This window comes from Knufia obscura, assembly GCF_036327395.1.
Source record: "Knufia obscura strain CCFEE 5817 isolate CBS 148926 chromosome Unknown scaffold_3, whole genome shotgun sequence".
Taxonomy (NCBI): Eukaryota; Fungi; Ascomycota; class Eurotiomycetes; order Chaetothyriales; family Trichomeriaceae; genus Knufia; species Knufia obscura.
The window spans coordinates 326,913-354,314 of record NW_027042689.1 but is presented as its reverse complement, the minus strand read 5'-3'; the positions used below and the strand labels follow the sequence as shown (position 1 = coordinate 354,314).

The following is a 27,402-nucleotide window of genomic DNA, read 5'->3' as shown; positions in this document are numbered from 1 at the left end:
GTGCCACATCGCGTGCTTAGGCTTAAAAAAGTGGTCAAGATCAATGTGATGAATGCAGCAGATGCACGAAAGAAGAACTGTATCGCCCCAGGTACAACAAGGAGCCATCGAAAGTAAACTTCATTGCTAGCATGAACCTGTTTTTTTTATGCTAGAGTTCCTAATTCCATCGCATGCTTCTGTCACAGGTCCTTACCCACCAACGCCATCGCTTGCAGTGAGTCAAAGACCATATTCAGTAGACACCTTCCTTGGTGTATTCATCTTTCAACGTTATATACTTCTCGCCCAGCTCATTCGCCAGCGCAACATCCCCCCGCCACATCGACAGCCTGCCCATCTTCGCAAGCACTTCGAGCTGCCCCTCCAATTCTTGAATCCTACGAAATTGCTCCCCTGCCTTCTCGAGCATCTGCGCCGCCGAGCTCAGTAGCTGTATCTGTCTCTGTCTGCTCCTCCCAATCTCTTTGTCCTTCTGCTCTTGATTCCCTAATCCGGCCTCCAACCCTGCAAGTCCTACATAGCTATCTGCGAGCAGTAGAAAACATCGTCCAATAAGATCGCAGTCAAGGCACTCCAGCGCCTGGGGTAGGACCGCCGTTGCGAGGTCTTGGGCTGCTGCGAATTCATGGCTCTGGAGGAGGATATGTATTACTGCCAAACTGGCTTCCCATATGCCTGGTAGTATTCGAGCACTGAATGCAAGCTCCACTGCTCGCGTTGCCAAGCTGAACCCTTGCAATGCCTTGCCGCTCTTCGCAAACAAGCTGGCTTTCAGCGTCATCAGTCGGCATTTTACCGAAACGTCATTGTTCTCAATTGACACCTTGTCTGCCAATCCGTGAACCTGTTGAAGCGCTGTCATCAGCTCCCGACGGCGGATGAGAAGCTCGATCTCCAGAAGGGACACTTGACTCGATGTATCGGCTTCAGCATGCGGTTGTTGAGCAATAAGCTGGCCTATGATCTGGCTGGCCGCGTTAAGCTGGCCCCTGTGCAGTAAATGACGAGCCTGGAGGATAAGAGTGTGTGTCGTATGATGAACTTTGTATTTCAGTACTTTGAGAATATGTGGCGGCATGTTCGCCATGGTCGTTTGAGACTCAGAGGGCCGGCCCATCTGCGCGAGCAGCGTTCCTTGTCTGACGGTACATTTCAATACATCCTCCATCGGTGCATTCTTAGCGTGGCAAAGAAGAAACCGCTCGCCACAAGAATAAGCCTGGTGTGTTTGTCCTGTTCGAGAAAAGAACGTGCTTTTCATGAGAAGCGCAGGCCCAGTACAGTTCGGCACGTTTTTGACGACGTTGATGTGGCTGGCCTTGACTATGTTTTCGAAACACATTGCTAGACTTCCCCCGTGCTGCAGATTCATCTTGGCCTCTGAAAGTAGGGACGTGCTGAGCAGCGTCCACATTTCTGCTTCCTTGGCTCTGCTCTTAAGAAAGTTCAGGCCCTCCGTCTCATTGCCTAGAATACCCGCCTCGCGAATTGATTGCATTTGAGCTGGGAACGCGCGGCCGAAGTGGTAGAGCCAGGACATACAGTAGTTCAGACAAGTTGTGTCACGATTCTCCCGCGCTGTTGCTATCGCTTCTTGCATTGCTGGTATGGCTTCGGCGTGGCACCCAAAGTCGGCTTGAAGTATGGCGAGGTTGAGAAGTGCGTACTGATAAAAGGTGCGGTCCCGTGACTGCATTGTGTAATCGAAATAGCGATGTAAATTGTCAAAAGCGGAGGTGAAGTCACCTGCTCGCCAAGAGTCGAGGAACTTGAGATAATGCGTCAGCTTGGGTGCAGAAGTGCCCAAATCTACCAGCTGTTTGAGCCTCCCCTTCATCGTATCAGGCAGTCTGCCTCCAAGACCTGCAATGTGTTAGCTCAGCTGACACGTAAACACACCGTGCTTACTTTGCATCTCCGAAACCTGAAACTCCATAAGCTTCTCGGATTCGTGCGTGCTGTACGCCTTTTGCTGAGTCTCGACATCCCCAAGCATGCGCCGAAACATGATACCTGTCAAGGGGTTCGAGACGTCTAGCTCCAGGTCCGCCAGATTGCAGTCGAACGCACTTCGTAAGGCGTTGGGGTTTTTCCTTGTAAAGGCTCTCTTGGTAGGCATCCTGTACGCTATCAAATCCATCCAGAGGGCTGTACTGTCCTGAAATTGCAGCCGTAAGTACTCAAGAGAGCATCGACGGATGAAGACACCCAGGGCCGAGGTTCTGACAATCTTGCCTGCCGGCTGAGGAGGAAGTCCCTCGTCTCGTTCCTTCAGTAGTTCATCTCGTGTCTTCCCCAGCAGTGAGGGGACCTCTGTGATAAACCAGTCAAGCGCGTCGGCGCAATCGATGGCCCACAGCCCTTTCAAGAGCAGATCCCAGACTGTTCGGCCAGGAATCACAGATGCTTGACCAGTCAAGGCGCGTTCAAGGTCGAGGATCGTGTTGCCATCATGTTGTCGTAGCAATTCTTCCGAATCGCTTGGATCGAGCAAGATTCTTGAAATAAGCACGTTGAGAACCTTCGCATTGCTACACAATGGTATCGAACCTTTGCTGTAGATTTGTGCTAAGACCAGGAGCGCAATCTTGGAGGGTGTAAGGAAGCGGCCCATCTCGATGGCAGCTTGCTTTGCATTTCGCTTTCGTTCAGGTGAATGGCCTCGCTGTTACTGAGACAAATCACGTACTTTCTGCCCGCATTCGCATTTGTGAGTGCAGGAACGCGCCTGTCAACGGATACTGGCTTGTACTTGTTGACTTGTTGACGCGGCACTCTTGCACGTGATCGGGAGAAATGAATAAATAAATTCAGTATTCATGCATAATGCGTCGGATAAATATCTGTCCAAAGTAGGGCTTTGAGAAGTGTTCCAATCTTCTTTAAGAGAAGGAGATTGCCTCATTTACAAGTACTCGCCATGGCGTACACGAGAGCAGAACTGGGAGCATCGCTACCATTACTTACTTCTGGCAAAGTCCGAGAATTATACGAGGTCGACTCAAAGACACTACTCTTCGTAGCTTCGGACCGAATATCTGCATACGATGTAATTATGAAAAACGTACGAGCCTTCTCGATTACATCTTGACACACGAGCTAACAATGGCAGGGCGTCCCACAAAAGGGTCAGGTCCTCACTCTCATGACAGCATTCTGGTTCGACTATTTGCAGAAGCAGATCCCAGATCTCAGAACACATTTCCTTGGACTAAATGTCCCCGAGTCAGTGCCAGTGCAAGCGAAGGTGCAGCTTCGAAACCGTAGCATGCTGGTGCGACGTCTCAAGATCTTCCCTATTGAGGCCATTGTTCGAGGCTATATAACAGGCTCAGCCTGGTCGACGTATCAGAAGACTGGGGAGGTCAACGGCAAGAAGATGCCAGAAGGACTTCAAGAATCCCAGGAATTTCCCGAGCCCATCTATACACCGAGTACAAAAGCTGAGCTTGGGCAGCATGACGAGAATATCTCCACCGAGCATGCCGCCGAGATTGTTGGCCAAAAGTACGCCACACGAATCGAGCAGCTTTCGCTCAAGATTTACTCCGTGGCCAAGGAATATGCGAGACAGCAGGGCATCATCATCGCAGATACCAAGTTCGAGTTTGGCCTAGACCAAGAGACTGAGGAGGTAGTGTTGGTTGACGAGGTCCTGACCCCAGATAGCTCGAGGTTCTGGTCAAGGCAGACGTATGCGCTTGGGCAATCTCAAGACAGCTTCGACAAGCAATACCTAAGAGATTGGTTGACAGCTAACGGCCTCAAGGGCAAGGGAGGCGTCGAGATGTCGGAGGAAGTTGTCAAGAATACCAGCGCGAAGTACGCTGAGGCATTCGAGATACTGACTGGCAAGTCCATCGAAGCGGCGACGCAGTGATGCTGGGGGGTGCGGAGTGGCTTCTGTATCCCGTGGAGGTTGACAAGGTGTCTGAGGTCTCGTATGAAAGAATCTCACGTGGTAGATTCGCCTCTCTTGCGTTTGTCATAGTCATGCATGGCGTCTCGCTTTATTGCTTCTCTTGTGTCAGGTGTGTTTCTTCGTTCCTCGGCCTTCTGGCGCAGCTTCTCGACTGTGACTTCGCTAAGCCTAGCACTCCCTTGATCGCCTTCTTGCCAGCCGGTGCGTCCATCGAGTTGTCCGCGTTCATTCAGATTAGTGGCCCAGATGGCGCTAATGGACAGGTTGAATGGGCCAGGTTCCCGGTCGATGAGGCCTATCCCGAAGCTCTTGACCTTTTGGCGCAGCATCTCAGATTGTGGTTCGGTGATAAAGCCTTGATTCGTCCTGACAAAGTCATGCAGTCTGATGAGCACGGTCTCCCACTGGGGCGGACTGTTGGGCGAGGCGGCGCCCTTGTGGTGCTTGGTCAGCAAGCGGTGCTGGTGGATGTCAGACTCGACTATAGAATCGGTCTGGATATTGACAAAGTACTTCCGGCCATCGCTCTTTACGCGTAGTGCTAGATACGAATATGGCTCGACGCTCCAGAAGAGCTCGCCAAACAAGGTCCTCCCTCGATCTTGATTCCGGAATGCGGCATACCCCGTCTTCATCACATCCGGTCGGTCGTGGGGGAGCTTGGTGGAGATATTGCCGTGGAAGCGAACATGGGGAGGAGTCAAGGTTGAGTCGTCAGCTTTGTGTTGAGTGATGTGGGCGTCTGAGAAGCCGCCGACGGTTTGGTCGGTCATGACTTTCATCCATGTCGCCGTCTGGGGCTCCTCGAAATCGAGTATCGGCTGTGGAATGGTCGTGATGGTCAGGCCTTCTAAATTGATTGCTGAAGTCTATCAGTATTTGTGCCGGCCAAGCGCAAAGCATACCTGGTGGGAAGAGCGCATACCGAATTTAGCAGCTCGCTGGAGCTCTTGGTTGGTCTTTGTCCAGAAGCCTGGAGCGGCACACCTGCGGACTGTGGCGGAGAACATTTTGTCGCTTGTTTTTTGTTAGCGATACCCTGCGTTTGTCGTGTAAGAGATTGCGGCTATGTCTTCCTTCTGTGATGTTACATGCTGCCTCTACGGCCTAACACGCAGCGCAGCACAGATGATAAAGAATGAACTGATCGCTATACGCGTGTTTTGAATACGATCTTGTAGTATACGGATACATAGAACTTGAGGTTGGCTGCGTCACATCGACGTCTCATAAAAAGCCGAGGTTTCGCCAAGGTCAACTTGGACCACAACTGCCACTCTTGCTTCCGCTACCTGTTTACGTGCAACATCTGTAGAGCTCTTTCCTTGACATCGCACGCCGCACTTGCGACACAACTCTTCAGCCGGACGTGTCGCAGCTCGATCGTTCCTGCTGCAGTCTTTACACGTATTCAGAGGCGCGATCAGCAGTTGGATGCCGCGACGTGCTCCTCCAACAGCGTTTCAGCTCGAATTGAATTTGACGGCGTGGCTCTGAGAGTGGTGTGTGAGATGCGACAAATGCTTTGTCTCCCACAGGTCTGACACGTAAGGAGAACATATGCAGCTGAAGTCGTCGACTTCCTGAAATCCTCTAGTACAAGCCATACCACCCGCCGCGTCCTTGACAACGGGGCGTGCTCTCTTTCACAGGGGCCCCAAGCGATAATTGTACATCTCACGGAGTTCTTGACGTTGTTCGGAGGTACGTGTGTCGTGTTCTGGCACCAACTGCTGATACTCTAGCTTGATGTCCGAGGCGACGCCCCCTCAAGCTTCAATTCCATGGACCAGCGCTGGTACGTTGCTCAAGATCTAGAAATTGCTGAGGCGGGGTATGTAAAGGGTCGGAGACCATGTCACCTTTGTAGTTGTGCTTCTATGCATTTCTCAGCAACGGCAGGGTTTGCCTCCGGAAACCGGGATGTTATCTTTCTACCTTCACTTGATAAAGCTCTGCAGCAGGACCTGGATTTAACCTAATCAGCCGGATAGCCGTACAGTTTGATGACATCTCAGGGTACGGAACAATGGCCGACGTCAGTGTCGTAGCTGTTCAGAACGTTAAGGCGCTGTGACAGTCGCAGAAAGCGTTTTTGCACGACCACGTCTTTCACCATCCTATAGGCAGTGCAAGCCAGAGAGCGTCATACCATGCGGTGAAATTTCTTGCGATCGGAAATCATTCATTCCCCTTCACCCTAAAAATCGTTCGCGTTAAAACACCGTCATCATAGGAGCACGTGCAAACAATACTACCCATGTGAAAGGTATCAAAACAAGTCTGAGTCAGTGTCACGAGTGCAGGAATTGGTAAGGACAGGCGTGGCGAATACTATATCAACACCGTCAGAAGGAGCGCCTGGCCATCGCACCTTCCTGCTGTTCAAAGCTCACCTCAACGTTTACCTTCCAGATCGTCATCTACAACCTTGGATTTACCTCAACGTTGTGCTTGACACAACATCACCTTTGCTTCTCTTCTCAATCTAGGCATATCTGCGGCCAGCACACCTCAGGATATTTCTTTGACACAATATCAAAGACTTCGTCACTCTACATTCCTGAAACAAATCGTGATACCTTAACGCAATCAGTGAGTGACGTCCCTGAAGACTAACGCCATGGCCTTTGGGCGTTTGTATCGAAACTAACCCATATATAGTGAGCCGCACACTCACCGACAACATGAATCTCTTTGGTTATTCCAATCCCATCAATTCTCATCGCTCCATCTGGAATTCCATCTACCCACAGTCAGAACAGCTTCGAGTGCCACGACTACCTTCACTAGGCAATATGCAAGCCTCACGAAGCCACGCTTCTTTACAAGACCTGCCAGCAGGCTTTGAGAATCTCAATCTTGATTCTCGAACAGCCACCTCAACGCCCGCAGCAAGACACAAGACTGGTAAGTCTTCCTAGATTCGTACGAGTGAGGACTAACACTGCTTCCTAGATTCGCCTCTATCTCGAAGTTCATTGTTGACTCCACCCGCCGATCCATCAGCTTCTGACCCTTTCTTGTCAACCCAACCCACCAAGCGCAACGTCAGCAACGGTCATAACATGCTCTTCGAGTCCAAATCCGAAGATGATGTGTTTGTTGGAGATACCAGACCACAAGTCGACAATAGAATTCAGTCTACCGGCATGCGCCATGAGCTTGTCGAATATACCTCCCCAAACAGCAAGCCTACTCCACGCTCCGATCGACTCTCTGATCCCATCACACCACAAAATGCGCAGGGTGTTCTTCCACCAGAGGCCTGCGTCTTCGTCGCAAAGTATGTCAGGGAAGAGTCTAGCCAGGAACTCGTGCTGACACCGTCTAGCCTATCAGTCAATCGAACGGACGAGCAACTTGAAGAGTCTGTCCATGGGGCTTTCGATCAATTTGGCGAGTGCATAGTCAAGGTCCGACGCGACAGACACAGACACCCATTTGCTCTTGTGCAATATCACGTATGTTGGATAGAGTCCGTAAATGACGAGCCTAGCTAACACATCATAGACCATCGAGGCTGCTACGCAAGCCATTGAGGGCGGTCGGGATTTAGCTGTGGATGATCGAAAGATCCGAACAGAACACGCCGAGGCTCGACGTGAGTACATCCTACAAAATGGTGACACCGGCTTATCTATTGGATCAGGCTCGGTTGTCCTAAGTCGTGTTGGAGGAGGTCCGGTCTCGAAAGATGAAGCTCATGGGCTTCTTTCACGATATGGCCCGATTCAAGAAATGCAACCGACCACGAATGCAGACGCCAACTTCCACGGCCTCCCAGAAGGCATCTGGGTAAAGTTTGCATATTACCTAGATTTCAAGGACGCCCTCAAAGTAAGCTTTCAACCTTTACCTGACGACCCTCACTCATAAGATTAGGCTTTCAATAGTACAACCACTATGTTCAAGGTCATGGAACCGCCTAACCTCGAGCCTCGAACCCGACCTGGGCCAGTCGTCGCTAGCAGCCCGATCGTTCAAGGTCTTCGGACGCCGCGATCTACTACGGATCAGAAGTCTATTTTCGTTGGCAACCTCCCTCATGATGTGACCGAGACAGAACTTCTCGAGATCTTCTCCGCCTTTGGCCATATCAAGGGCTGCAACGTTATCCGCAAGCCAATCACAGGTGTGTTACATTCCATTCATGGTGATAAAGAGTACTTGCTGACATGTCGAGAAGGCGGCCAGGGCTACAATATATTCGGATTCATCGAATTCTCCAGTGTTACCGAAGCTGAGCGTGCTTCTGAGTCCGAGATCGACATTCGGCAGCAGCGAATTCGCGTCGAGCCGAAAGAATACTCTGCTCGTCGGCACACTCGTCTTCAGCCGTTTGGGCAGCCTGCGTCTGCTGAGCGACCTCAGCGTGGCATTGCTTGGGGCCCATCTTCGAATGCCTACCAATCGCCAGCAGCTATGCCCTTTGGCTTCCAGCCAATCTATGTTCAGCAGCCAGCATTTCATCCGGGCTATGGCTACGCAGCTACTCCTCCTAGCTCTGGCCAACGACGACGTGCTCAGACTGGAGACGAGTACATGTATGGTGGTTCTCCTCACGCAGCTCAGCACTACATCCCTGTTGGTCATCCGGCTTACGCTGCCATGGCTCCACTTCGAGACACCGAGCCTGACGGCTACCCGGCCCCTCCAAGACGGTTCCGATAGGAATTGGTCGTTACATCTTTCTTCTAGCCTGTGTCAGCGGCTTTACTACGAGAGGCACTGTCGGCCCAAGCGCCATGGAGTTGAGTTCACCAGAGCATGCACACGATTCAGCAAGTTCATCTTGCACAAAAGCACTTGATGGTTACAAGGGCTTACCTGAGCACAAGTACATGAAGAACACACATGATTGCTAAACACGATGCTAGTTGAGGCCATCTCTGTCAGGTGGCACAATCTAGAGGTCAAGGAAAATACCAAAAAAATCGTCGATTTCCAGAACATCTTAAAGGTAGCTAGCTGTGATAGACTGGATAGCGCCGTTGAGGAATCAATATCTGGTTTGCCTAGCCAATGCTTTTCCTCCGTCCCAACGTCGCTCAACGTAGTAATGTGCTTGCACATCTCAGTATGGCTTCGTAGGAAGTAACACGCGTAGGACAGCATCAACACTCTATTCTCATGTAGTTCTAACGATAAAGATTGACATGGACCTCACGACATGGTAGAAGGATTTGGGAGATGTTGCCTGTTGTGATGTCCATTGAGCTTATGAGACACATAAAACGCGAATACTGTGACAGAAGGCTGATCTGTCGTGCAGCTTGGGCTGCTAATGTTCCCACCCATTAGCTAGTAGTAAGAACTATCTGCGGCAATTACAGAAGATCATGACATCGACCATGCCTGCACAACACGGCGCGAATCCATGCATCCTCCATGCACCAGAGAGCACATCGATCTCGGCCACTGACCTTTCTGTTCCAGCTCTGTCCTATCAATCGCCTGATGATGTTCTCCTCCGACTGCTTATGTCGGTGTCTGTGGCAGTGATGTTCGCTTCTATCTCCATGGAGGAGTGGGCAGCGATGAGAAGAAGTACGTGCAGTATTCGTATCTGAGGGACCACGGCAGAATACTGCCTCAAAAGTCAAGAGCAGTGCCAATGGCAAGAATGATTTCGAAGGATTGATTATGGTCACGATCCACGTGTCACTGTGGTTCAGACAGGCTTCTGAGGTGAACACATTGAGGGAAGATGATAAGGAAGCGGTAGAACCTGGCGTGCCCCTGCAGACACTGCACGCGCTGTGCCGAACGGCGATATGATTTGTGCTTCGACACGAGGCTTGCTGCATCTTCCTATGAGAATATCGAGGAAGGAAAGGTCGTGATGGGTGGCACGCCAGGTACACTCCGCAAGTATTTCGTCCTCCCAGAAAGTCTGCGCGTAGTACACCGGCGCCCTTGGACTTGCCGAAGGCCCCTTGATTGAGCCGCTCGCTATGGGTGTACATGCCGTGAGACTAGCTGGTGTATCTCCGATGGTTGGACATGGGACCGTGGTTGTGACAGGGAATCGGACGATGGGGCTTCTCTGTGCTGCTTTGAGCTGCGCCAAGAGCGCAAGGGAGGTGGTGCTTGTGGACGTGAACAAGGATAGGCGTACATTCGAAAGCAAGTGGCCTGGTGCTGGGTGTGATGCAGCAAGAGCAGCTAGCGCCGAGATAAGGATCTTTGAGAGCCGTATCGATGTGGACGCTGTCGTGAATGTGAGGCTACTCAAGCTGGAATGTGAACTCAAGGACGGTGCCGATATTGTTTTCGAAGCGTTAGGGGTTTCCAGCGCGGCGGCGATAGGAGTGTACGTGCTGCGGATGGGCAACGCGAGGGTACGAATTGGGTTATCCAAGAAGCCTTTGATGAGTGGTTTCCATCGTGGAATTGAGCGAGAAAGAGATTCATCACCGTTGTGCATTCAGGTACAGTGGAGGCGATTTCGAAGTTGCGACCGACTCATTGGCAGAGAAATGGCCGGGCCCGTGAAAGAGTTGATCAGCGAGGTTCACAACTTCGAAAGATATGAGGATGCCTGGAAGGCTACGAGAGACGGCCACGCGAGACGGGAAAGGTATAAAGAATCTTATCAGAGTTTGAAAAATCAAGCTTATGGCAGCGCTGGCGCCACAGACGAACGAGGCAGAAGCGGTTCATCATGAGACCTTGCCGTTCGCGAAGAGGTGAGTGTATTGTCCCTTTCTGCGTCGTGCTTGCCAACTCTACGCAGCAAACAGGACCAAGGCTTCAGGCCGTGATCCAGCTTGAACCTTCTTTTCGCGGCTGCAGCGGTTTGTGTCGGTTTGATTGGTCTCCCGCTTGGACAAGGAGGTCATCAAGTCTGTGTGTTTTCAAGTTGGGCAGTGCGAATGATTGGGTTGTTGAGCTGATCAGGAGATCAAGGCGAGCAAAGTCAGCGAAGGCAAGACAAGGGTGGGCGAACCGCCGTGTTGCGCACTGAAATGGATGGTGTTGTATTTGAGATGTAGATCACTGGAGCCAGCCCAGTGCTACACGTTCGTCAAGAATTGCGTCTAGCAGAATGGCGAGCGCAGTCGTACTGTCAGCCGATAGAGAGGTGCCAGAGAACAAGAGACACGCTTTGCCCCGTGTCAGCATTCTGTTCGTGACCGCTCAAATGTCACCATTTCCGGAATGTTAGTCGTACCAGTCGTCGACCTACGCCGAGCAACATCCCAGGTTCACCCTTTCTTAGAGCATCCGAGGTTGTTCTATACCGTTCGCGCTGACTTGAGATACCCAGAACCTCCCGGGCCACAGCCGAGCTTCTGTCTCATGATCAGAGTCTTTCCCATTTAGCGCGGTACATCTTCCTCTCCAAGCACGTCGTTCGCTGCTAGCGCTCCCACATCAGACCGCTGTTTGAGTTGCTCATGGTTCTGATGACGGTTCATCTATGGCATCGCTGATCTGGATGACGCCGAAGCGGCCCGAGGTGTGAGTGGTCTCCACATCTCAGCGTGTATGCACGCCGCAAAGTATCAACAATACCTGTCCACGGGGTCACAACACGGCATAGGGTTATACCTTGTCATGACCTACGCAATAGTTGCCGTCTCCGTTCGTTTACTGAAGTTGCCTGGTTGGCTTCATGTTGTTGATGAGGCTTAGCGGTGTCTGAAGCTTCTGGATTGATAATACAAGGACGTGACCATTGTCCTCGGATTGACAACTAAGGATGCCACATGTTATCCGGCGCTTGAGTAGTTCACCTGTGTAAGCAAGACGAGCGGAACTCTGATTAGTGCCCTAGCACTTGGAACATTACCTGCGAAAAGGACGCACTAGATCGCTGGCTCGTTCCGCGTTCCCGAACAGCAAATATTCAGCCTCATACAAGTGCTTGCCGTGCTATCTTATCCGTGACTCTCCCCAACCCATGGTTGCTGTAAAAGTCCATTGGGTACGTGTTATCAGCATGCAATTGCTGTCTCTCATCCCACTTCTCCATATCTCCAAGAACCACCAGCGCCTCGTACGGTGTCAAGAGTGGTCGAACAAACGCATGACCCCAATCGATGCTTAGCCGCGGACACGCTATTTGAACCCAGCACTCGACGTCTTCAAACATAGCTAGCTTGCCAGGGAATATCTCGCTGAGCAGAAGATCGACGAAAGGAATGCCTTTTTTATTCAAATGGCTCTCGATTAACGTCAAGGTATGAGGATTTCCTTGTCTACCAAGCGCACCCAGGATCAGACCCCACTTTCTTGCCGTCTTCGCTCGGGTGATGGCTGAAGACCTCGACTCAAGCATCTCTTCATGAGAGTATTCTTCACGTGTCAGACGGCGGGAGTAAGGATCGTAGCGGTAGGCGGCGATGCTGGGATTTGCGATCATGGCAGCCTCGAGGTGGAAGCGACCATCGCCGAGGTAGAGGATGAGGTCTACGACATGATCACCACCGCTCAGCTTAGGCGCGGTACAGCCTAGAACTTCGCCCTTCGAAAGAGGTGCCACTTGTGGTATGATGATTTTCAGCCCTTCTGCTTCGAGGGCTGGCTTGACCAGATGGAGGGTGTTGCTAAATTGAATTGTACTGACCATGGCGATGGTCTTCCCGGGCGAGATGTTTCGCGAGAGTGTCGCGATCAAGTGCTTAGTGTCGATCGTGATATCAACGAAAATGTAGAGAGTGGAGATTTTGGTTGTGCTGACTGGTATGAGGCAAGAATGAGCGTAGTGTACCAATAGATCGCAGCCGAGTGCTCTTGCTGTGAAGTCGTCGACGCAGCAGGCACCGTATGTCACATCACCCATGATGAGGGTTTCTGAGCCGGGACAGAATTGAGTGAGTATGTCGGAGATAGTGGTTGCGAACATGAGGAGACCTTCGGGCATTTGGAGGGCAATGCGCTTCGCATCCAACGTCCTGATACGGTGTATTGTCTTCGGAATTTCGAAGGAGTAATTAGACGGTAACAGGTCGATGGCGGCTTGAATGTCTGGGTCATTGGATATCTCGTCAGGGACTTGGTTTAGAGCACGAGGAGTCTTGCGTGTTTTCGACACCATGGCTGTTGTCTCTTCAAGAGGCACGGAAGGATTTTGCTTCTGCTTTGCAAGAGCTTCAGCAGTCCTCCTACCTACGAATTTTCTTTTTGGCTGTTTCACTGAGGGTGCCGTGGTCGCAGGCAACTGCTCGAAGGCACCTGGCATTGCCGGCAGTGAGCCATCTTCCTCCATTACGGCACGGATTTCCAGGGCCTCGGAGAGTATGCGCTCGACCAAGACACATTCATGGCAATATGTGAATCTGGTAGACCATCTGCTAGTCGGTCACGATCTTGAAAGTTTCAGTACCAGCTGCGGACCAAAGTTCGCCCGGGCAGCGTTATTTGCCCTTCATCCAACTCGACTGACTCTCGTCTTCTCGTTCAATGTGACACGACAAACATTCTCAGAACGACTCGGAATCATTCAAGTTCATTAGAACAAAAACGCTGCCTCGTCTGATGAGCACTGGCAGGATTGCATGATACTGGTAAATTGACTGCTTTCTGCTTGTACGTCCCCTGTGCGTATGGACTTTGCGCAGTCCAGATGCTCACTATTCTAATTCCGCTCCACCAAGTTATCGACTTCGAGATTCTTTTCCTGCACACACTCGGAACCCCTTATCTGATATCAGCCTCGCATACCGCATTCGAGCAGTGGTGGCTGTCCCCCGACACAGCGCAGAGTGGCCGGTTCAGGACGTCTTAGGGCTCTTCGACTATCTAACATATTCTTGTACGTGTCAATAACAGCAATGCGAGCTCGCAGCAGATTGAGCGTTAGGTTTTCCCTCCTTTAGACCGTCTGCCCACATCCATATTGGCCACCTTAAATAGCCTAGTATCGGTCCCTCATATGCTCAGGCTCCTCTTCTACGTTGGTGACTCGAGCGCGGAGTCACTGCAGAAACACAAAAGGAGCGTCGGGTGCAAGAAAGAACCACGAGGATGACCTCTTAACGAGAGGATTCTGGAGCGACATTCGAACTACTTCGACAAGAGCACTTTGACTAGAAAACAGGAAACGTATACCCCGAAGTACACTACAGCTGTGGCATATGAGTACGCATAGGGTATGGATTCCAGTTCTTTGTGGCCAGGAATTGCTACAATGCTACGGGCGTGCTGGCACGTCTCCGGCTGGCATTTGTTACCTTTCTAGTCCTTGGTGTTGGTATCGTACTGAGCGGGAACGAGTATGACAAGAGTCATGGTAAGTGAGAAGCCTACAAAATTCGGAAGAGACACAGGCCTTGTCCTTCCCTTGAAAATCGCAAGCAGTACGTTAAAACAGTTCTGGCACAAACTGGGAAACAATGTTCAGCTAGTTGTTTTTCACCAGGCAGACCACAGTAGACAATATTATGATGCTTCGCTTTGAGTCGTAGAAACATTATTCTTTGGCATTCTCGGACGTCTTTGCGGCGGCGGCACGGCAAGGACGGTACCTGCAACCACTCAGCTCACAAATTCTGTCCGTCTCCTCAATCATGCCAACGTCGGGCGCTACAGCTTCTGCCTCGTCGTTCAAGAGCACCCTTCCCAGGCATTAACTTGTCTGAAATGGAATCTATGTGGGTCATCTGATTTGTGCCCTCCATCCTCTTTCTCCGCCGCAGATTAAGGTGCGCTTAGTACCGTGAGCCACGCGGAGCTGTCAAGTACGAACACCCTGTCCCCAAACAGAGGTGCAAGGAACAAGTCACTTCTGACACGGTCTGAGACAGTCGGAAAAACCACACTCGATATGGTGACGGCGTCGGGCTTCACGCATACGCCTGCCACTCGGGCATTCCTCGCCCTCGTCGTCTCGTCCTCAGTCATCGTCTCGATCCTGTCCTTGAAGCCATACCTCCCTCTCAAGATCGCGCCTCACCTCTGGCCCTACCTCCAATTCTGGCGTATTGCGACATGCCAGCTAGCCTATAGCTCCTCCACTGAGCTCCTCTTCTCCACTGCCATACTATACCAGATGCGCGTGTTGGAGCGGGTTTGGGGCACAAGGAAATTCGCGAGTTTCGCGCTCGCAGGCTACGGGCTGTGTATGATAGGCATCGTGTCCGTGGCCATGGTACTCAAGATTGTGAGTGTTGGGTGGTGGGGTTATATTCCATCTGGTCCCTCCGCTCTAGTCATTGCGATTGTGGCAGTTTGGAGGAGGGAAATTCCACGACTAGCTGGTTTCAAAATCCTGCTCGACGACGACGAGCAAAGACTACGTGCAGGCACAGCAAGAGGTCTAGAACTTAGCGACAAGTGGACTGTCTATATGCTTGCTACACAGCTGGCCCTGAGTCAATTTCCCTTTGGTCTTCTGCCTGCCGTCGTCGGCTGGTGCGTCGGTAATGCATGGACCGAAGAGCTGGTCCCCGGCGGGCTGGTGCGCTGGAGGATACCTGCCTGGATACTAGGAGAAAACGCACGGCGCAAGACCGGACGCGGTCACTACGAAGGGCTACGAAGGAGATTGCAGGAGGAAGACCATGACGGCATGAGAGAAGTCACAACTGCTGGAGTAGCCACCATGACCCGTAGTCAAGAAGGAAGACGAGGGGTTCTAGGTGGTGTCGGTAGATACTTTACAAGTGGCAGCTAAGTGCTTGACCTAAGATACAATATAAACAATCTGACTGTACATGCCCGATTTTCCTCTTCGGCCCGGAACAATCAACCTGAGGCGAAATGAGCCTCTCCGATATCTTATGCATAATGTCTCCTCCCAAGATTCATCCATATATACTGTCAGAGTTTCATATCATGGACACGGACTTAGACCTTCTCTGAACCCGCCACCTTCTCCTCGTGCTCATTATCCACGAATGCATACCTGCTGTGCTTCCGAATCGTCGCACCCTTGAAGTAGAATACATAAGGGATGAGACAACAAAGCAGAGCGAGGAAAGCCAGAAATGAGCTTGCCCACTGCATGCCCATTGTGTCGTACATCTGCTCGGTGAAGAGCACGACACTGGCTCCCCAAAAGCTCCGGATGCAAGTTTTCGCCGCAAGAGCGCTAGCTGCCTGATGTTGATATGTGTCGACCAGGTAGTTGTTCGCACTATTGTAGAGGAAGATAAAACCGAATCCTACCGGGAAGCCGCCAAGCATTGGTCCCCAATAATTGAAGTCAGGATAGGACGTCCAAGCAAAAATGAAGAGTCCAATCGGAATCGCCCAGCAAGAAAACATCATCGGGAGCAATCGCGCTTCAGCTGCTGGCTTGCCGTTTGGTGCACGCCTGCAAAGAGATAAGTAGTGCTTGTTGACCAAAGGCGAGCAGATGGCCGACGCCACAACACCTAGGGCAAGCGGGATGAACATAAGACCTGTTGGTCCTCGGCCCCAGCCTTTCCCGCCCTGATAAACGATTGGGTAGGCGACGAAGAACATATACAGTAGACCGTAGAGAACTGACATATAGAGGCTGATGAACAGCACGATTGGCTCCTGAAAGAGCAGCTGGAGAGGTCGAATAAGGAAGATCCGGAGTCGTTCGCCGAACGGTCGTGTGTCGAGCTCTTGTTCTGTAGTGTAGGATGCAACCCCAGTCTCTTTCCGCAGCTGCTGCGCGCGGCGTCTGAGGATCGTGGGTGCATATGTCTCGGGGACGGTGAATGTGAGAAGAAGCCACATGACACCCGAGAGGATGAGCTGAATCCAGTAGAGCCATCGCCAGCCCGCTGCGTTGGCGAGGTAGCCGCCGACCAAGGGCCCTATGGCAGGTCTAGGGAGATTAGCAATCTCCTGGTGGACGTATAATACAGAACTCACCCAATGAATGGAGCTGCACTGAAAGCTGCCATAGGAACTGCACGTTCTTCGTTCCTCCAAAGGTCCGCCAGAGTACCGCCAACCAGTGTCATGGGGGCACTAAATGCGATGCCATCGATCAGTCGGCAAACGATGAGTGTTCCGATGTTCTGAGACACAGCGCAGGGTATCACAAAGACGACCGCCAAGCCCATGGTTATAGCATATACCGGACGTCGTCCAAACAGCTCACTAAATGGCGCGAAGGCAAGTGGCCCCACTCCAAACCCGATGACGAAAACGGTGATTGTAAGCAGGGCAACCTCATGGGAAACGTGGAAGCGTACTGCAGGACCTTCCAGATCTGCTGTAATGACCGAGCTAGCAAAGGCAACAACAAAACAGGTCATACTGTCCAAAGTTAGTAAAGCTATGCCAGTACGACAGACAGAAGAACAGGGTTTGCCCTGCTGTCCGACCGGTACATGGGAAGACTTACGCAACGACCATGGTACAATACCACTTAAAAATCGTGCTCCAATTTTTTGGATTTTCTGGATCATTTTCCTTGAATGTGACCAGTTCGTATTCCTCCTCTTGCCCAGTGAGCCGTGATATTGTCCTCTTCGGAATAATGCCCTCGGTTGTTTCTTCGGTGTATTCTCTCATATCGGCTGTATCGTTGAGAGTACCGTAAGGCAGATCAAGCACTTCGGACGCATCTTGAGTGGGTCGTGATTCGTGTCTCTCGAGGGTACGTCTTGTGAAGACTCTGTCTAGCGACGTGGTCTGCTTCTCAAGGCTTGCCTCTGTCATGTTGAGCCGAAGTATCTGAGGTTTTGCTAGTACAAGGACGCCGGAAGCGCAAAGGTAAACACGATACCGAGAAGCATGCCCATGTTTTGGTGGTCTCCCTCCACCCTTATACCTTTCAGCATTGATGGCGCTTCGGCATACATACCGGTACTGCTTTTGTCATCTCGGTGTACGTCAACGGCAGACAGTGGAGAGATCTGTATGATATCCATGTCTGCAGTGGAATGCATCCTGTCCTATCGAGGCCCATTGTGATGTATAACTGCAAGGTTCGGAAGAAACTTGCGGACCGGTGCGCAGATGGTAACATGTGCTACAGTATGTTCAATGAGCAGGCCCACTCGGATATGGTTCCTGGAATCACGTCCTCCTGGTCGTCGAGAGGGTATGAGGCAGACGCTAGCAAGCAGACGTAGAAATCAGCGCATACGGATAACGGCATGAGAGGAAAAGAATCCAGTGATGTTCGCGTCGCGAGCCAGCTAACTTCGACATGCGCCCGAGCGCCGAGATATCGCCGATAGAGCCACACGGCAAATCCTGAAGCTAGTGGTAGGGCTACAAGGTGAACAGTCCGACGTGTCCTGTGACAAGGCTTAGAAATTCCTCCTAATTCTGTAAGACGGAGCGTGGGTATGCTTTAACGCGCGTTGTGGCATCACAACTGCGTTAAGTCCTCAACCACGGCCACGTCTGCGCGAACAGCCGCTTCGATGTCCGCCAAGAGCTCTCCGGACATTCTACCTGCCTCCTGTATCAGCGATGCATGAGTTTGCAAAGTGCTAATAGATGACATGATTTGAGCAAAAGTGTGCGTACCGTACCATTGATATCCAAGCAGTTTGCAGCCATGAACACTTCCCTATTCCGGTATTCATGCAGACCGATCGTCTAAGCAAGCATTACTATCACGGCATGAAGTCATACCGATAATGCCGCATCCTACATGGGTGGTATCCTGCTGAGTAACCACACTGTGAACGTAGTAAGCCGGTACTAAAGGACTGACAGCAGCGCCCAAGTTATTCAGTCGGCCTAGAGGTTTAGTATAGTACCAAAGGAATCGAATCATCGCATCATCGTGTTTCGAACACAGCGCAAACACCATGAGCAACCAAAACTATTACAGCAGCGATTACCCGAGCAGACCGGATGGTCGGTACCACGGCGCGCCTCAGCAAATTTACGGCAATGCCTACAGCACCTACGAGCCACCTCGAAACGACGGCTACCGTCACGATATGGCAGTAGCTCGATACGACGAAGAGCAAAACCGATACGAATATGACAGGCGTTATCCCGTACGTGGTCGTAATCACGACGAGTACCATAATGACAGGCGAGCCGGCTATCATGACGAAGGGTACAGCCCAGAGCCTAGGCGGTCTTCGTCTCGGCCACGTTCTCGAGGAATGCCAGAAGAGGAACACAAGAAGAAGGACCATCATAGGGGAAAGGACGTTGGCGCTACATTACTCGGCGGTGCTGTTGGCGCGTTTGCTGGCCACGAGCTTGGTCACAATGGCATTGCTTCCACGATCGGTGCACTAGTGGGTGCATATGGCGGCCATGAACTTGAGAAGCGGCACGAAAAGAAGAAGGAGAAGAGGGATTCTGGAGTAGAAGAATATTCAAAGCGCAGCATCTCGCGCTCTCGAAGTAGAAGAAGGGACGACTACGATGATGACGATGATTATGACAACGCTCGTAGGCGAGATAACCGTCACTATCGCGACTCCGACAGATACGACTGAGTCGACAACAGCAGTCTTGTATAGGATCCAATTGACAGCTCGCGCTCAGGATCGAGAGTTGAACACGCGAGCCATGGAAGGGTTTGTTGGTGGTCAGTTGTTCTGTTACATAATGCGAATGTTCAAGCTTGATCAAGTCTCGAGCCCATGCTCACCTGAGACCGCCCGTTCACGTCTGCTGCTAGGTTGCCTAATGGCATCTCCCAGTCTGCGAGAAAGTACCTACCTGGCAGCACGGTGTAGTGGTATGCAACCAATAATCATTAGGCATACGAGGGCTCGGAAGCGTTGTGCAGATTGAGCCGAACCTTATCTTGCATCTTATCGATAATGAACCCTGATAAGCCCCAAACTGGCGGAATGGATGCCCCGCCACATAGTCGTAGGCGCAAAATGGAAACACACTCCTTCTCTCGGCAGCAGCGGCGTGTCGTGCGAACGGAGGTTTGATGGATCGTACGCAATAATCAGCAGACGCCAGCGTGACGGTACTCCGTTCTGTCACGCAAGTGACGACGGGCTCTTTTAGGGCGGTGAGCACTGTGTAATAATCAACAACCCTGACAGATAATTGAGAGCTCGGTTCCGGCTGGGAAGCGCGTGCTTCGTGCAAAGGATGAAGAGGTGCCAGAATCGAGGAAAGGATACCATCTGCCAGGCGTGTTCGCCAGGTTAGCCATAAACCCAGTCTTACGCATTGTGTTTCTAGACCTTCAACCGAAACCGCAGGAATGACATGAAAAACCTCGAGGTGCAGTCGGTGAACATAGCGCAACCAAAAAGTGTCTGCTCACCATAGGCTCAATGCACTGGTGCGAATCCACCCATGTTGGGAAATAGTCTTCTCTGACTCGTGGTTAGGGTCGGAATGAGCGTTCGCTAGCGCCAAGCAATTCAAACTTTTGCCTGGACGATCGTTGACATTATCGCCGCCAAAAATTTTGATAGAAAAACCGATCAGCCCTCCCTCTCTGCTTCCTGCTTATTTCTACTATACTACACCTCCCCTCTCTTCCCAATACTTGATCCATATCCTCACGTACTCTCTTTACGGCAGAGACGTCGGATCGCCAGTCTACCACTCTATCGCTATCTGCAGATAAGAGCGGTTATCTGATTGTGTCGAAAAGTTTTTCACCGACACATTCTTGAAATTTTGGTCGCCACCTTTCACGACCATACCTCCAATACCTCTATCGAATCTTCCTACACCCATTCAAAGCATGCCAGCCGTCGACACAATGGCCTCGGTACCTGCTGCCTCTAGTAAAGAGACCAAACAGACCCTCAACACCCTCGAAGAGCTCCTCAAGACCCTTTCGATATCAAAAACCGCAGATGAGGCGAATGCTGCCGCCGGCAACGTCGCTTCCTTGCTGAATGGGCCCATAGAAGAGCAGGCTGTCCCCCAACAAGCGGTCGAGACTTTCAAGAAGCAATTAGCTAACAAGAAAGATGCCAATGCTCGTGAGCGTGCCGTCGACGGCATCCGAGCCATTGCCCAACACTCCACTGTCTCCCCAGCCATTGAGCCATACTTGGTTGATCTGCTGCCTTTGACGCTTGCCGCTGTTGGCGACAAGATGGTCCCAGTCAAGAACGCTGCGCAGGCCGCATCGCTCGCCATTGTCAAGGCCATCAACCCCAACGCTGTCAAATCCACAGTCCCACACATTTGCAAGTCTATTGAGACCGCGCAAAAATGGCCCGAGAAGATGACTGCTCTGGAGTGCATTGAATCTATGGTTGAGACAAACGCTGCGCAGCTTACCTACCAGGTGCCAGCACTGATTCCCACCATCTCAGCTGCGATGTGGGACACAAAGCCAGAAATCAAGAAGAAGGCTTATGGCACCATGGAAAAGCTTTGCAAGCTCATCGAAAACAAAGATATCGAACGATTCATTCCAGAACTCATCAAATGTATCGCAAAGCCAGAGAACGTCCCCGAGACTGTTCACTTGCTAGGTGCTACGACCTTCGTCACAGATGTACACGAGCCAACTTTGGCCATCATGGTACCTCTTCTCGAACGTGGTCTGCCCGAGCGGGAAACCGCTATCAAGCGAAAGTCTGCTGTCATTGTCGACAACATGTGCAAACTTGTCGAAGATCCAAATATCGTCGCCGCTTTCTTGCCTAAATTGATGCCCGCCTTGAAAAAGAATGAAGAAACGATCGCTGATCCCGAGGCTCGTGAAAAGACGAAGCAGGCTCTTGACACCATTCGAAGGGTGGGTAATGTCGGCCCGAACGACAAGATCCCAGAGAAGTCCACTGCCAGTGAAATCCCAACTGTTGCTGGACACCTCAAGTCCATCATTGAGCAGAAACACAAGTCCAAGATTGCCTCGTCAGAGATTGTAATCAACTACATCTCTGCCATTGCTGGCCAGCTTATCCAAGAGAAGAACATGGAGGCTGCTGACTGGTCTACCAACGTCATCGAGTACCTCAAGCCCCTTGTCGGCGAAGCTGATGCACCATCTGTGTGCGACCAGCTTCGCAAGAAAGCCACTCCAGGCTTCGAGGAGGCCGATGCTCCAGAGCCAGATGAGGAAGAGGGTGTTGATCTTTGCAACTGCACCTTCAACCTTGCATACGGCGCTAAGATCCTACTCAACCAGACTCACCTGCGACTGAAGCGAGGTCAGCGATATGGTTTGCTTGGTCCCAATGGTTCCGGCAAGACCACTCTCATGCGTGCCATCAATAACGAGCAGGTCGAGGGCTTCCCCAAGCAGAGCGAGGTCAAGACTGTCTTCGTCGAGCACGACTTGGACGCTGCTGACACCGAGCTTTCCGTCATTGGCTGGACTAAGATGAAGCTTGAACAGGCGAACCTTGCCATCACCAAGGAGGAAATTGAGAAGCAATTGCTCGAATTTGGCTTCCAAGCTGACCAGCTCGATGGTCCTATCACTTCCCTATCTGGTGGCTGGAAAATGAAGCTCGCTCTCGCGCGTGCAGTTTTCGAGTCTCCAGATATCCTTCTACTCGATGAGCCCACCAACCACTTGGATGTCAAGAACGTCGCATGGCTCGAGGATTATCTCAAAAATTCTCCATGCACTTCTATCATTATTTCTCACGACTCGAAGTTCTTGAACAATGTCATACAGCACGTCATCCACTACGAGAAGTTCAAGCTCAAGCGATACAGAGGCAACCTTACTGAGTTCGCTAAGCGAGTTCCGTCTGCTAGATCATATTTCGAGCTTGGTGCATCTGAGTTGGAGTTTAAATTCCCGGAGCCAGGTTTCCTCGAGGGTGTGAAGACTAAGGCCAAGGCTATCGTTCGTGTCAATAAGATGTGGTTCCAGTATCCGGGTTCGACCAACAAGCAGCTCACCGATATTACCTTTCAGGTTTCTCTTGGCTCTCGTATTGCTATCATTGGTCCCAACGGAGCTGGAAAGTCTACTCTGGTCAATGTTCTGACTGGTGAACTCATCCCCACTGGTGGTGAGGTTTACCAGCACGAGAACATCAGAATCGCCTACATCAAGCAACACGCCTTCGCGCACATCGACCATTTCCTTGATAAGACTCCGTCTGAGTACATCCAGTGGCGATTCCAGACAGGTGAGGATCGAGAAACTATGGATCGGGCGAACAAGATCGTCACCGATGAAGATGAGCAGGCCATGAACAAAATTTACAGAATTGAGGGTACGCAGCGAAGAGTGATCGGCATTCACTCACGAAGGAAGTTCAAGAACTCATATGAATACGAATGCTCTTTCGTCCTCGGTGAGAATGTGGGTATGAAGAACGAAAAGTGGATCCCTATGATGACAGCCGACAATGCCTGGATTCCACGAACAGAAATTCTTTCGTCTCACAGCAAGATGGTTGCGGAAGTCGACCAGAAAGAAGCTCTTGCCTCTGGTCAATTCCGACCTCTAGTCCGACGAGAAATTGAACAACACGGTGCTAACTTTGGTCTTGATGCCGAATTGATCTCTCACTCTCGTATGCGGGGTCTCTCTGGCGGACAACGTGTTAAGGTTGTTCTCGCCGCCTGCACGTGGCAGCGACCTCACTTGATCGTTCTAGACGAACCAACCAACTATCTCGACCGAGATTCCCTCGGTGCCCTATCCAGCGCTCTTAAGGAGTTTCAAGGTGGTGTCATCGTCATTTCTCATAACGCTGAATTCACCGAGTCTCTGACTAACGAAGTGTGGGCCGTTATGGATGGTAAGATGACTCCGTCTGGCCACAACTGGGTTCAGGGACAAGGTGCTGGTCCAAGAATAGGGCCCAAGGATGGTGACGAAGAAGAGGAGAAGTTCGATGCTATGGGCAATAAGATCGAAGGGACCAAGAAGGCGAAGAAGCTGACATCTTCTGAGCTCCGAAAGAAGAAGAAGGAGCGTATGGCTCGACGCAAGAGAGGTGAGGAAGTCTTCTCGGATGAGGATGACTAGAGTATCGACGAAGCCTCTTCTTCTACGTCGCGATGAATCATGTCGGAGTTGTCGTTTCTCATGTCTTACGATACCTCAATGCATAGAAGGGGGTGCGGTCTCATGGCGTTAGATTGGTCTTATGCGTTATCTTTGTTTCCTGTGTTCAACGACGAAAAGTATGTGAAAGGTTATTGTGTGTTATAACCGATCAATCCAGAATGGGTGTTACTGGTAGACGATAAATTCATGATAGACAACGACAAGTATTTGCATGCTACAGAGCATGTAAGACGCAATTTCGACGGATACAAACATGTTGACTCGAGAAGTGCTGTCTATATCGTCGTTTTCAAAAATACTGGCATCCTTGGCATTTTGTCGTTTCCTCTTCCTCCTCAAGTCGATAAAGACCTTCGCTGCGTACGTAGTGTTAACAACGTTAGATAATATAAGATTAGCATCGATAGAAACCTCCTCGAAAGGGCTGCTTAGGCGTACTAATTAGTAGTTATACTCCTATACTATTATTTATTAGGTAGTGTACGTATATTCAAAGAATTTAAATATAAATAGTAAGAAAAGTTATCTAATACTGAATAGTACTGCACGAATGTAACTCTATAGTTAGTAGACTATACTAGGCCTGGTTAATACGTATAGATAGCCCAGATCATAACGGTTAAAGATGATATTAGTATAATAGTAGTCGAGTAGATCACTATACGTTAGCAATACACGCAAAGTAGAGGTAAAAAGAAGAGGGAGAGAGCACAGAATGCTAAGTATATCAGTATTTTTAAAAACTACGATAGTGTTTTATACGGTAACCCGTTAGTGTTAGCCGCGCTAATAACCGTAACCGATACCGCGACCTATATTAACTCTTTAGTACTCTAAACTATAACCTCTTACTAACAGCTATTATAACTTGATAATCTTACTACGTATATATATATACGTAACTTAATACGCTCGTTCTAACGTAACAATCGCTATTAGAAACGAATAAACATTAAAGTTAGTAGTATAATTCGTAAAAAGTACTAGCTAAAGATCGGTAGTCGATTTAAAACTTAGTCGCTAAGTATACCTTTACCTTTATTTAAAGGTATATAGATTATAATCCTACGATTTAGTATATAATATAATTTAAATAGTTTAGATAACTTAATAGAATACTAAATTAAACTAGTAATTCTTTTTATTTCTTTTCGTTTCTTATCTTACTTTTCTATATTTAAACCTCGTATATATTCCTTTACTATTTCGCTTATCCGCTTATATCTTTACTTTATACTTATTTATAATCGTTCTTTTCTACTTATTAAGTATTATTTTCTTATATATATACCTTAAAACCCTCTCTTAACTTTTCTAATTAAAAAGATTAAGAAAGAAAGAAATCTCTTTTTATCTTAATAAGGATTTTTTTTTTAGAAAAATGTCAGAAATGCGGAGGTCTGCCTTAGAAAAAGGTCACAGAATCTGGCCAAACATGGCCCAGATTCGCCCGCATTGCCTTATGGCCTTCTGTCGCGACATGCCGCCTTGGCATTCGTGACAAAAAATTAAAGTTACTAGTTATAGGATTTAAACTTAATCTAAAATCTAAATCTTAATTATTATAAGATTTAAACTTAGTTTAAATTTAAGATTAAATAAGAAATTTAGTAAAAGTATCTTTAAACTCTTCTTTATTTAATAAAAGCCCGTAACGAGCTATATAAGACGCCGTTACGCGTTTATTATAGAGATGATTGTATATTAAGTGGTTATCTAGTTTATTAGTATTAGTTGGTGGTGGTGCGGAGTGAAGAAGCGGGGCTGTCCGGATACAAAACGTACGGAGGAGTAATAAGTTTCGAATATCACGACCATGACCTGTAACAGTAACCGCCAGTCCGCAAAAATCTCAACGGTCGAACCCAGTACCAAGCCCGTTCGAAGAATTACACATTCTGATTACCAACGCCTAAGGCCGCAGCCGGTACTATATAGAAGAGATACCTAGGAGAGATACTCAGGAGAGATACCTAGTGTCTAGGAGATACGAGCTCTTAGTACTGTAACTCACGCCGCCTTGCTCTTGAAGATCACCATGAATCGTGCATACTGTTCCGCGCTAAGGTTGTTGTATTGCAGAGCCGCACTACCCATGGGCATCGGGAAAGGTCCGTTAACCGGATCGCCATTGATAACTGTCGCGAGCGTCATACAAGTAGGTGGAACGCCATCGATCCGGATACCTGTATTCCCGTTAGTCAGTTGAACATACAAATAAGCCTAGTTAAAGGGGAACTAACCATTGTTCTCAAGGGGTCCAGTAACATGGATGACCCCGCCAGCAGCGTTAATCTCGGACGTACACTGATCGAACACGAACTGCGGTACACCAGGAATAGGAGACGCATCCCGCTTAACGTCTCTCTGGTCAACGTTGAGCCATCGTCTCGCATCATTCTCTAGCTCAGCCATCTCCTCAAGTGACAATGATCTTTTGCGATCCGGGGTACACATTTTGTTGGTCGATGGGTTGTCACCGTAATCGGCCGCCGCACAACCAACGGCCGTTGCCGCTGTAGCAGTGAGTACAACGATGGCGACTACAGCTACGACGAGCTCGGCGATAAATGGGCCTGCTGTCACAAACTGTATCACCATTGGTGAAACGAGGGCCATGCCTAGGACGATTTGGGAGCGCATATTGTAGATGCGGATGGGCTTTTGACTTGATTTTTCGAGGCTGGCGCGCGACTTAGCAATCTGATGGTCGCGAAAGCTGGAGCTCTGGACTTGTGCACAAGTAGGGAGAAAGTTAGATTAGGAAAGGTGATTTATGCTTGAAATGGGTCAGCGACCTGTACGGTGTGTTCGCGGAATCCATTCTTTTCATAGACACAATGGGAAAACCAGTTTTCCGTAGTACAAAGGCAGTGCCATCTGCATGCAGCTGATAGAAGCACGTGCTCTTAGTATTGTTGTCGTTGGTATTGTTCCATGAGGATAATGAGGGCAAACCCGTGCTACGCCATGTCCTAGGTCTAAGAGCCTGTTCACCCCAACGGACTATGACCCAAAACCACCCTGAACAACTGCGCGTGCATAACACCCAAGAGTGGACGGATCACTGCGAACTCCCCAATCCTCGACCACAAGCACTTCTCCAACTGGCGTTTCAGAGACCTCCATATATCGCGAAGCATCATCGATCGCCGAAGCGTTCCAATTTTCGGCGTGAACGAAAGAAGACAGGGTTGACCGCGTAGACGATGATAGCACAAGATACACGAAATACTTCCTCTCATCGGACCAATTGGTCAGTGTAACGCCACCCGCACCGACTCAGACGGCATGAAAGTCGACTTGATCGCTTCCAACGCACTCTTCCTCGCACCCAGCTGCACATATCATGCGCTCCTCCTCCTCCCCCTCCCCATCATCGCATCTCGCAGGCATCTCCAGCAATCGACATCTCCAAATTCAAACCGAACTCCTCCGTCCCTCATCGCTAGATGCAATACGCCGGAGAATCCTCCTCAACAGGCCTAATTCCGTTCCAGGATTCCCCATTCTGCGCCTCGTGCATGACCGGCAGCCAGGTGATCCGCCTAGATTACCTCTGCCACTTCGTCCTAACGGTCGATGCTGCGGCCTTTATGACCACTTCCAGCACCGGAGCCGGAATTTAGCGAGTTGAAGCTGATATACATGCTCA

The 27,402-nt window shown here is 50.1% G+C and overlaps 11 protein-coding genes across 11 annotated transcripts; 6 read left to right on the top strand and 5 right to left on the bottom strand.

Annotated features, from left to right (window-relative positions):
- Nucleotides 1–235: 235 nt before the first annotated feature.
- Nucleotides 236–2,617, bottom strand: apc5 (the record flags this gene model as incomplete). The annotated part of the gene is made up of 2 exons (XM_064871628.1): nucleotides 236–1,866; nucleotides 1,912–2,617. The coding sequence occupies 2 exons, from the start codon at nucleotides 2,615–2,617 to the stop codon at nucleotides 236–238; spliced, it is 2,337 nt and encodes a 778-aa protein (XP_064732008.1).
- Nucleotides 2,618–2,923: 306 nt separating this feature from the next.
- ADE1 (Bifunctional purine biosynthetic protein ade1) lies at nucleotides 2,924–3,883 on the top strand (the record flags this gene model as incomplete). Its single annotated transcript, XM_064871627.1, has 2 exons — nucleotides 2,924–3,067; nucleotides 3,116–3,883. The coding sequence occupies 2 exons, from the start codon at nucleotides 2,924–2,926 to the stop codon at nucleotides 3,881–3,883; spliced, it is 912 nt and encodes a 303-aa protein (XP_064732007.1).
- Nucleotides 3,884–3,957: 74 nt separating this feature from the next.
- Nucleotides 3,958–4,935, bottom strand: PMZ80_003197 (uncharacterized protein; the record flags this gene model as incomplete). Its single annotated transcript, XM_064871626.1, has 2 exons — nucleotides 3,958–4,787; nucleotides 4,851–4,935. 2 exons carry the CDS (start codon nucleotides 4,933–4,935, stop codon nucleotides 3,958–3,960), a joined length of 915 nt encoding a protein of 304 aa, XP_064732006.1.
- A 1,677-nt stretch (nucleotides 4,936–6,612) lies between these two features.
- Nucleotides 6,613–8,599, top strand: PMZ80_003196 (uncharacterized protein; the record flags this gene model as incomplete). The annotated part of the gene is made up of 5 exons (XM_064871625.1): nucleotides 6,613–6,835; nucleotides 6,884–7,211; nucleotides 7,260–7,389; nucleotides 7,439–7,765; nucleotides 7,811–8,599. 5 exons carry the CDS (start codon nucleotides 6,613–6,615, stop codon nucleotides 8,597–8,599), a joined length of 1,797 nt encoding a protein of 598 aa, XP_064732005.1.
- Nucleotides 8,600–9,882: 1,283 nt separating this feature from the next.
- On the top strand, nucleotides 9,883–10,596 carry PMZ80_003195 (uncharacterized protein; the record flags this gene model as incomplete). Its single annotated transcript, XM_064871624.1, has 1 exon — nucleotides 9,883–10,596. One exon carries the CDS (start codon nucleotides 9,883–9,885, stop codon nucleotides 10,594–10,596), a length of 714 nt encoding a protein of 237 aa, XP_064732004.1.
- Nucleotides 10,597–11,786: 1,190 nt separating this feature from the next.
- Nucleotides 11,787–13,142, bottom strand: DPH1 (Diphthamide biosynthesis protein 1; the record flags this gene model as incomplete). The annotated part of the gene is made up of 1 exon (XM_064871623.1): nucleotides 11,787–13,142. The coding sequence occupies one exon, from the start codon at nucleotides 13,140–13,142 to the stop codon at nucleotides 11,787–11,789; it is 1,356 nt and encodes a 451-aa protein (XP_064732003.1).
- Nucleotides 13,143–14,699: 1,557 nt separating this feature from the next.
- Nucleotides 14,700–15,548, top strand: PMZ80_003193 (uncharacterized protein; the record flags this gene model as incomplete). Its single annotated transcript, XM_064871622.1, has 1 exon — nucleotides 14,700–15,548. One exon carries the CDS (start codon nucleotides 14,700–14,702, stop codon nucleotides 15,546–15,548), a length of 849 nt encoding a protein of 282 aa, XP_064732002.1.
- A 173-nt stretch (nucleotides 15,549–15,721) lies between these two features.
- On the bottom strand, nucleotides 15,722–17,518 carry NAG4 (Synaptic vesicle transporter SVOP; the record flags this gene model as incomplete). Its single annotated transcript, XM_064871621.1, has 3 exons — nucleotides 15,722–16,676; nucleotides 16,724–17,113; nucleotides 17,202–17,518. 3 exons carry the CDS (start codon nucleotides 17,516–17,518, stop codon nucleotides 15,722–15,724), a joined length of 1,662 nt encoding a protein of 553 aa, XP_064732001.1.
- A 1,106-nt stretch (nucleotides 17,519–18,624) lies between these two features.
- PMZ80_003191 (uncharacterized protein) lies at nucleotides 18,625–19,272 on the top strand (the record flags this gene model as incomplete). Its single annotated transcript, XM_064871620.1, has 1 exon — nucleotides 18,625–19,272. One exon carries the CDS (start codon nucleotides 18,625–18,627, stop codon nucleotides 19,270–19,272), a length of 648 nt encoding a protein of 215 aa, XP_064732000.1.
- A 1,241-nt stretch (nucleotides 19,273–20,513) lies between these two features.
- On the top strand, nucleotides 20,514–23,705 carry TEF3 (translational elongation factor EF-1 alpha; the record flags this gene model as incomplete). Its single annotated transcript, XM_064871619.1, has 1 exon — nucleotides 20,514–23,705. The coding sequence occupies one exon, from the start codon at nucleotides 20,514–20,516 to the stop codon at nucleotides 23,703–23,705; it is 3,192 nt and encodes a 1,063-aa protein (XP_064731999.1).
- Nucleotides 23,706–25,757: 2,052 nt separating this feature from the next.
- PMZ80_003189 (uncharacterized protein) lies at nucleotides 25,758–26,390 on the bottom strand (the record flags this gene model as incomplete). Its single annotated transcript, XM_064871618.1, has 2 exons — nucleotides 25,758–25,933; nucleotides 25,991–26,390. The coding sequence occupies 2 exons, from the start codon at nucleotides 26,388–26,390 to the stop codon at nucleotides 25,758–25,760; spliced, it is 576 nt and encodes a 191-aa protein (XP_064731998.1).
- Between the last annotated feature and the right edge of the window lie 1,012 nt (nucleotides 26,391–27,402).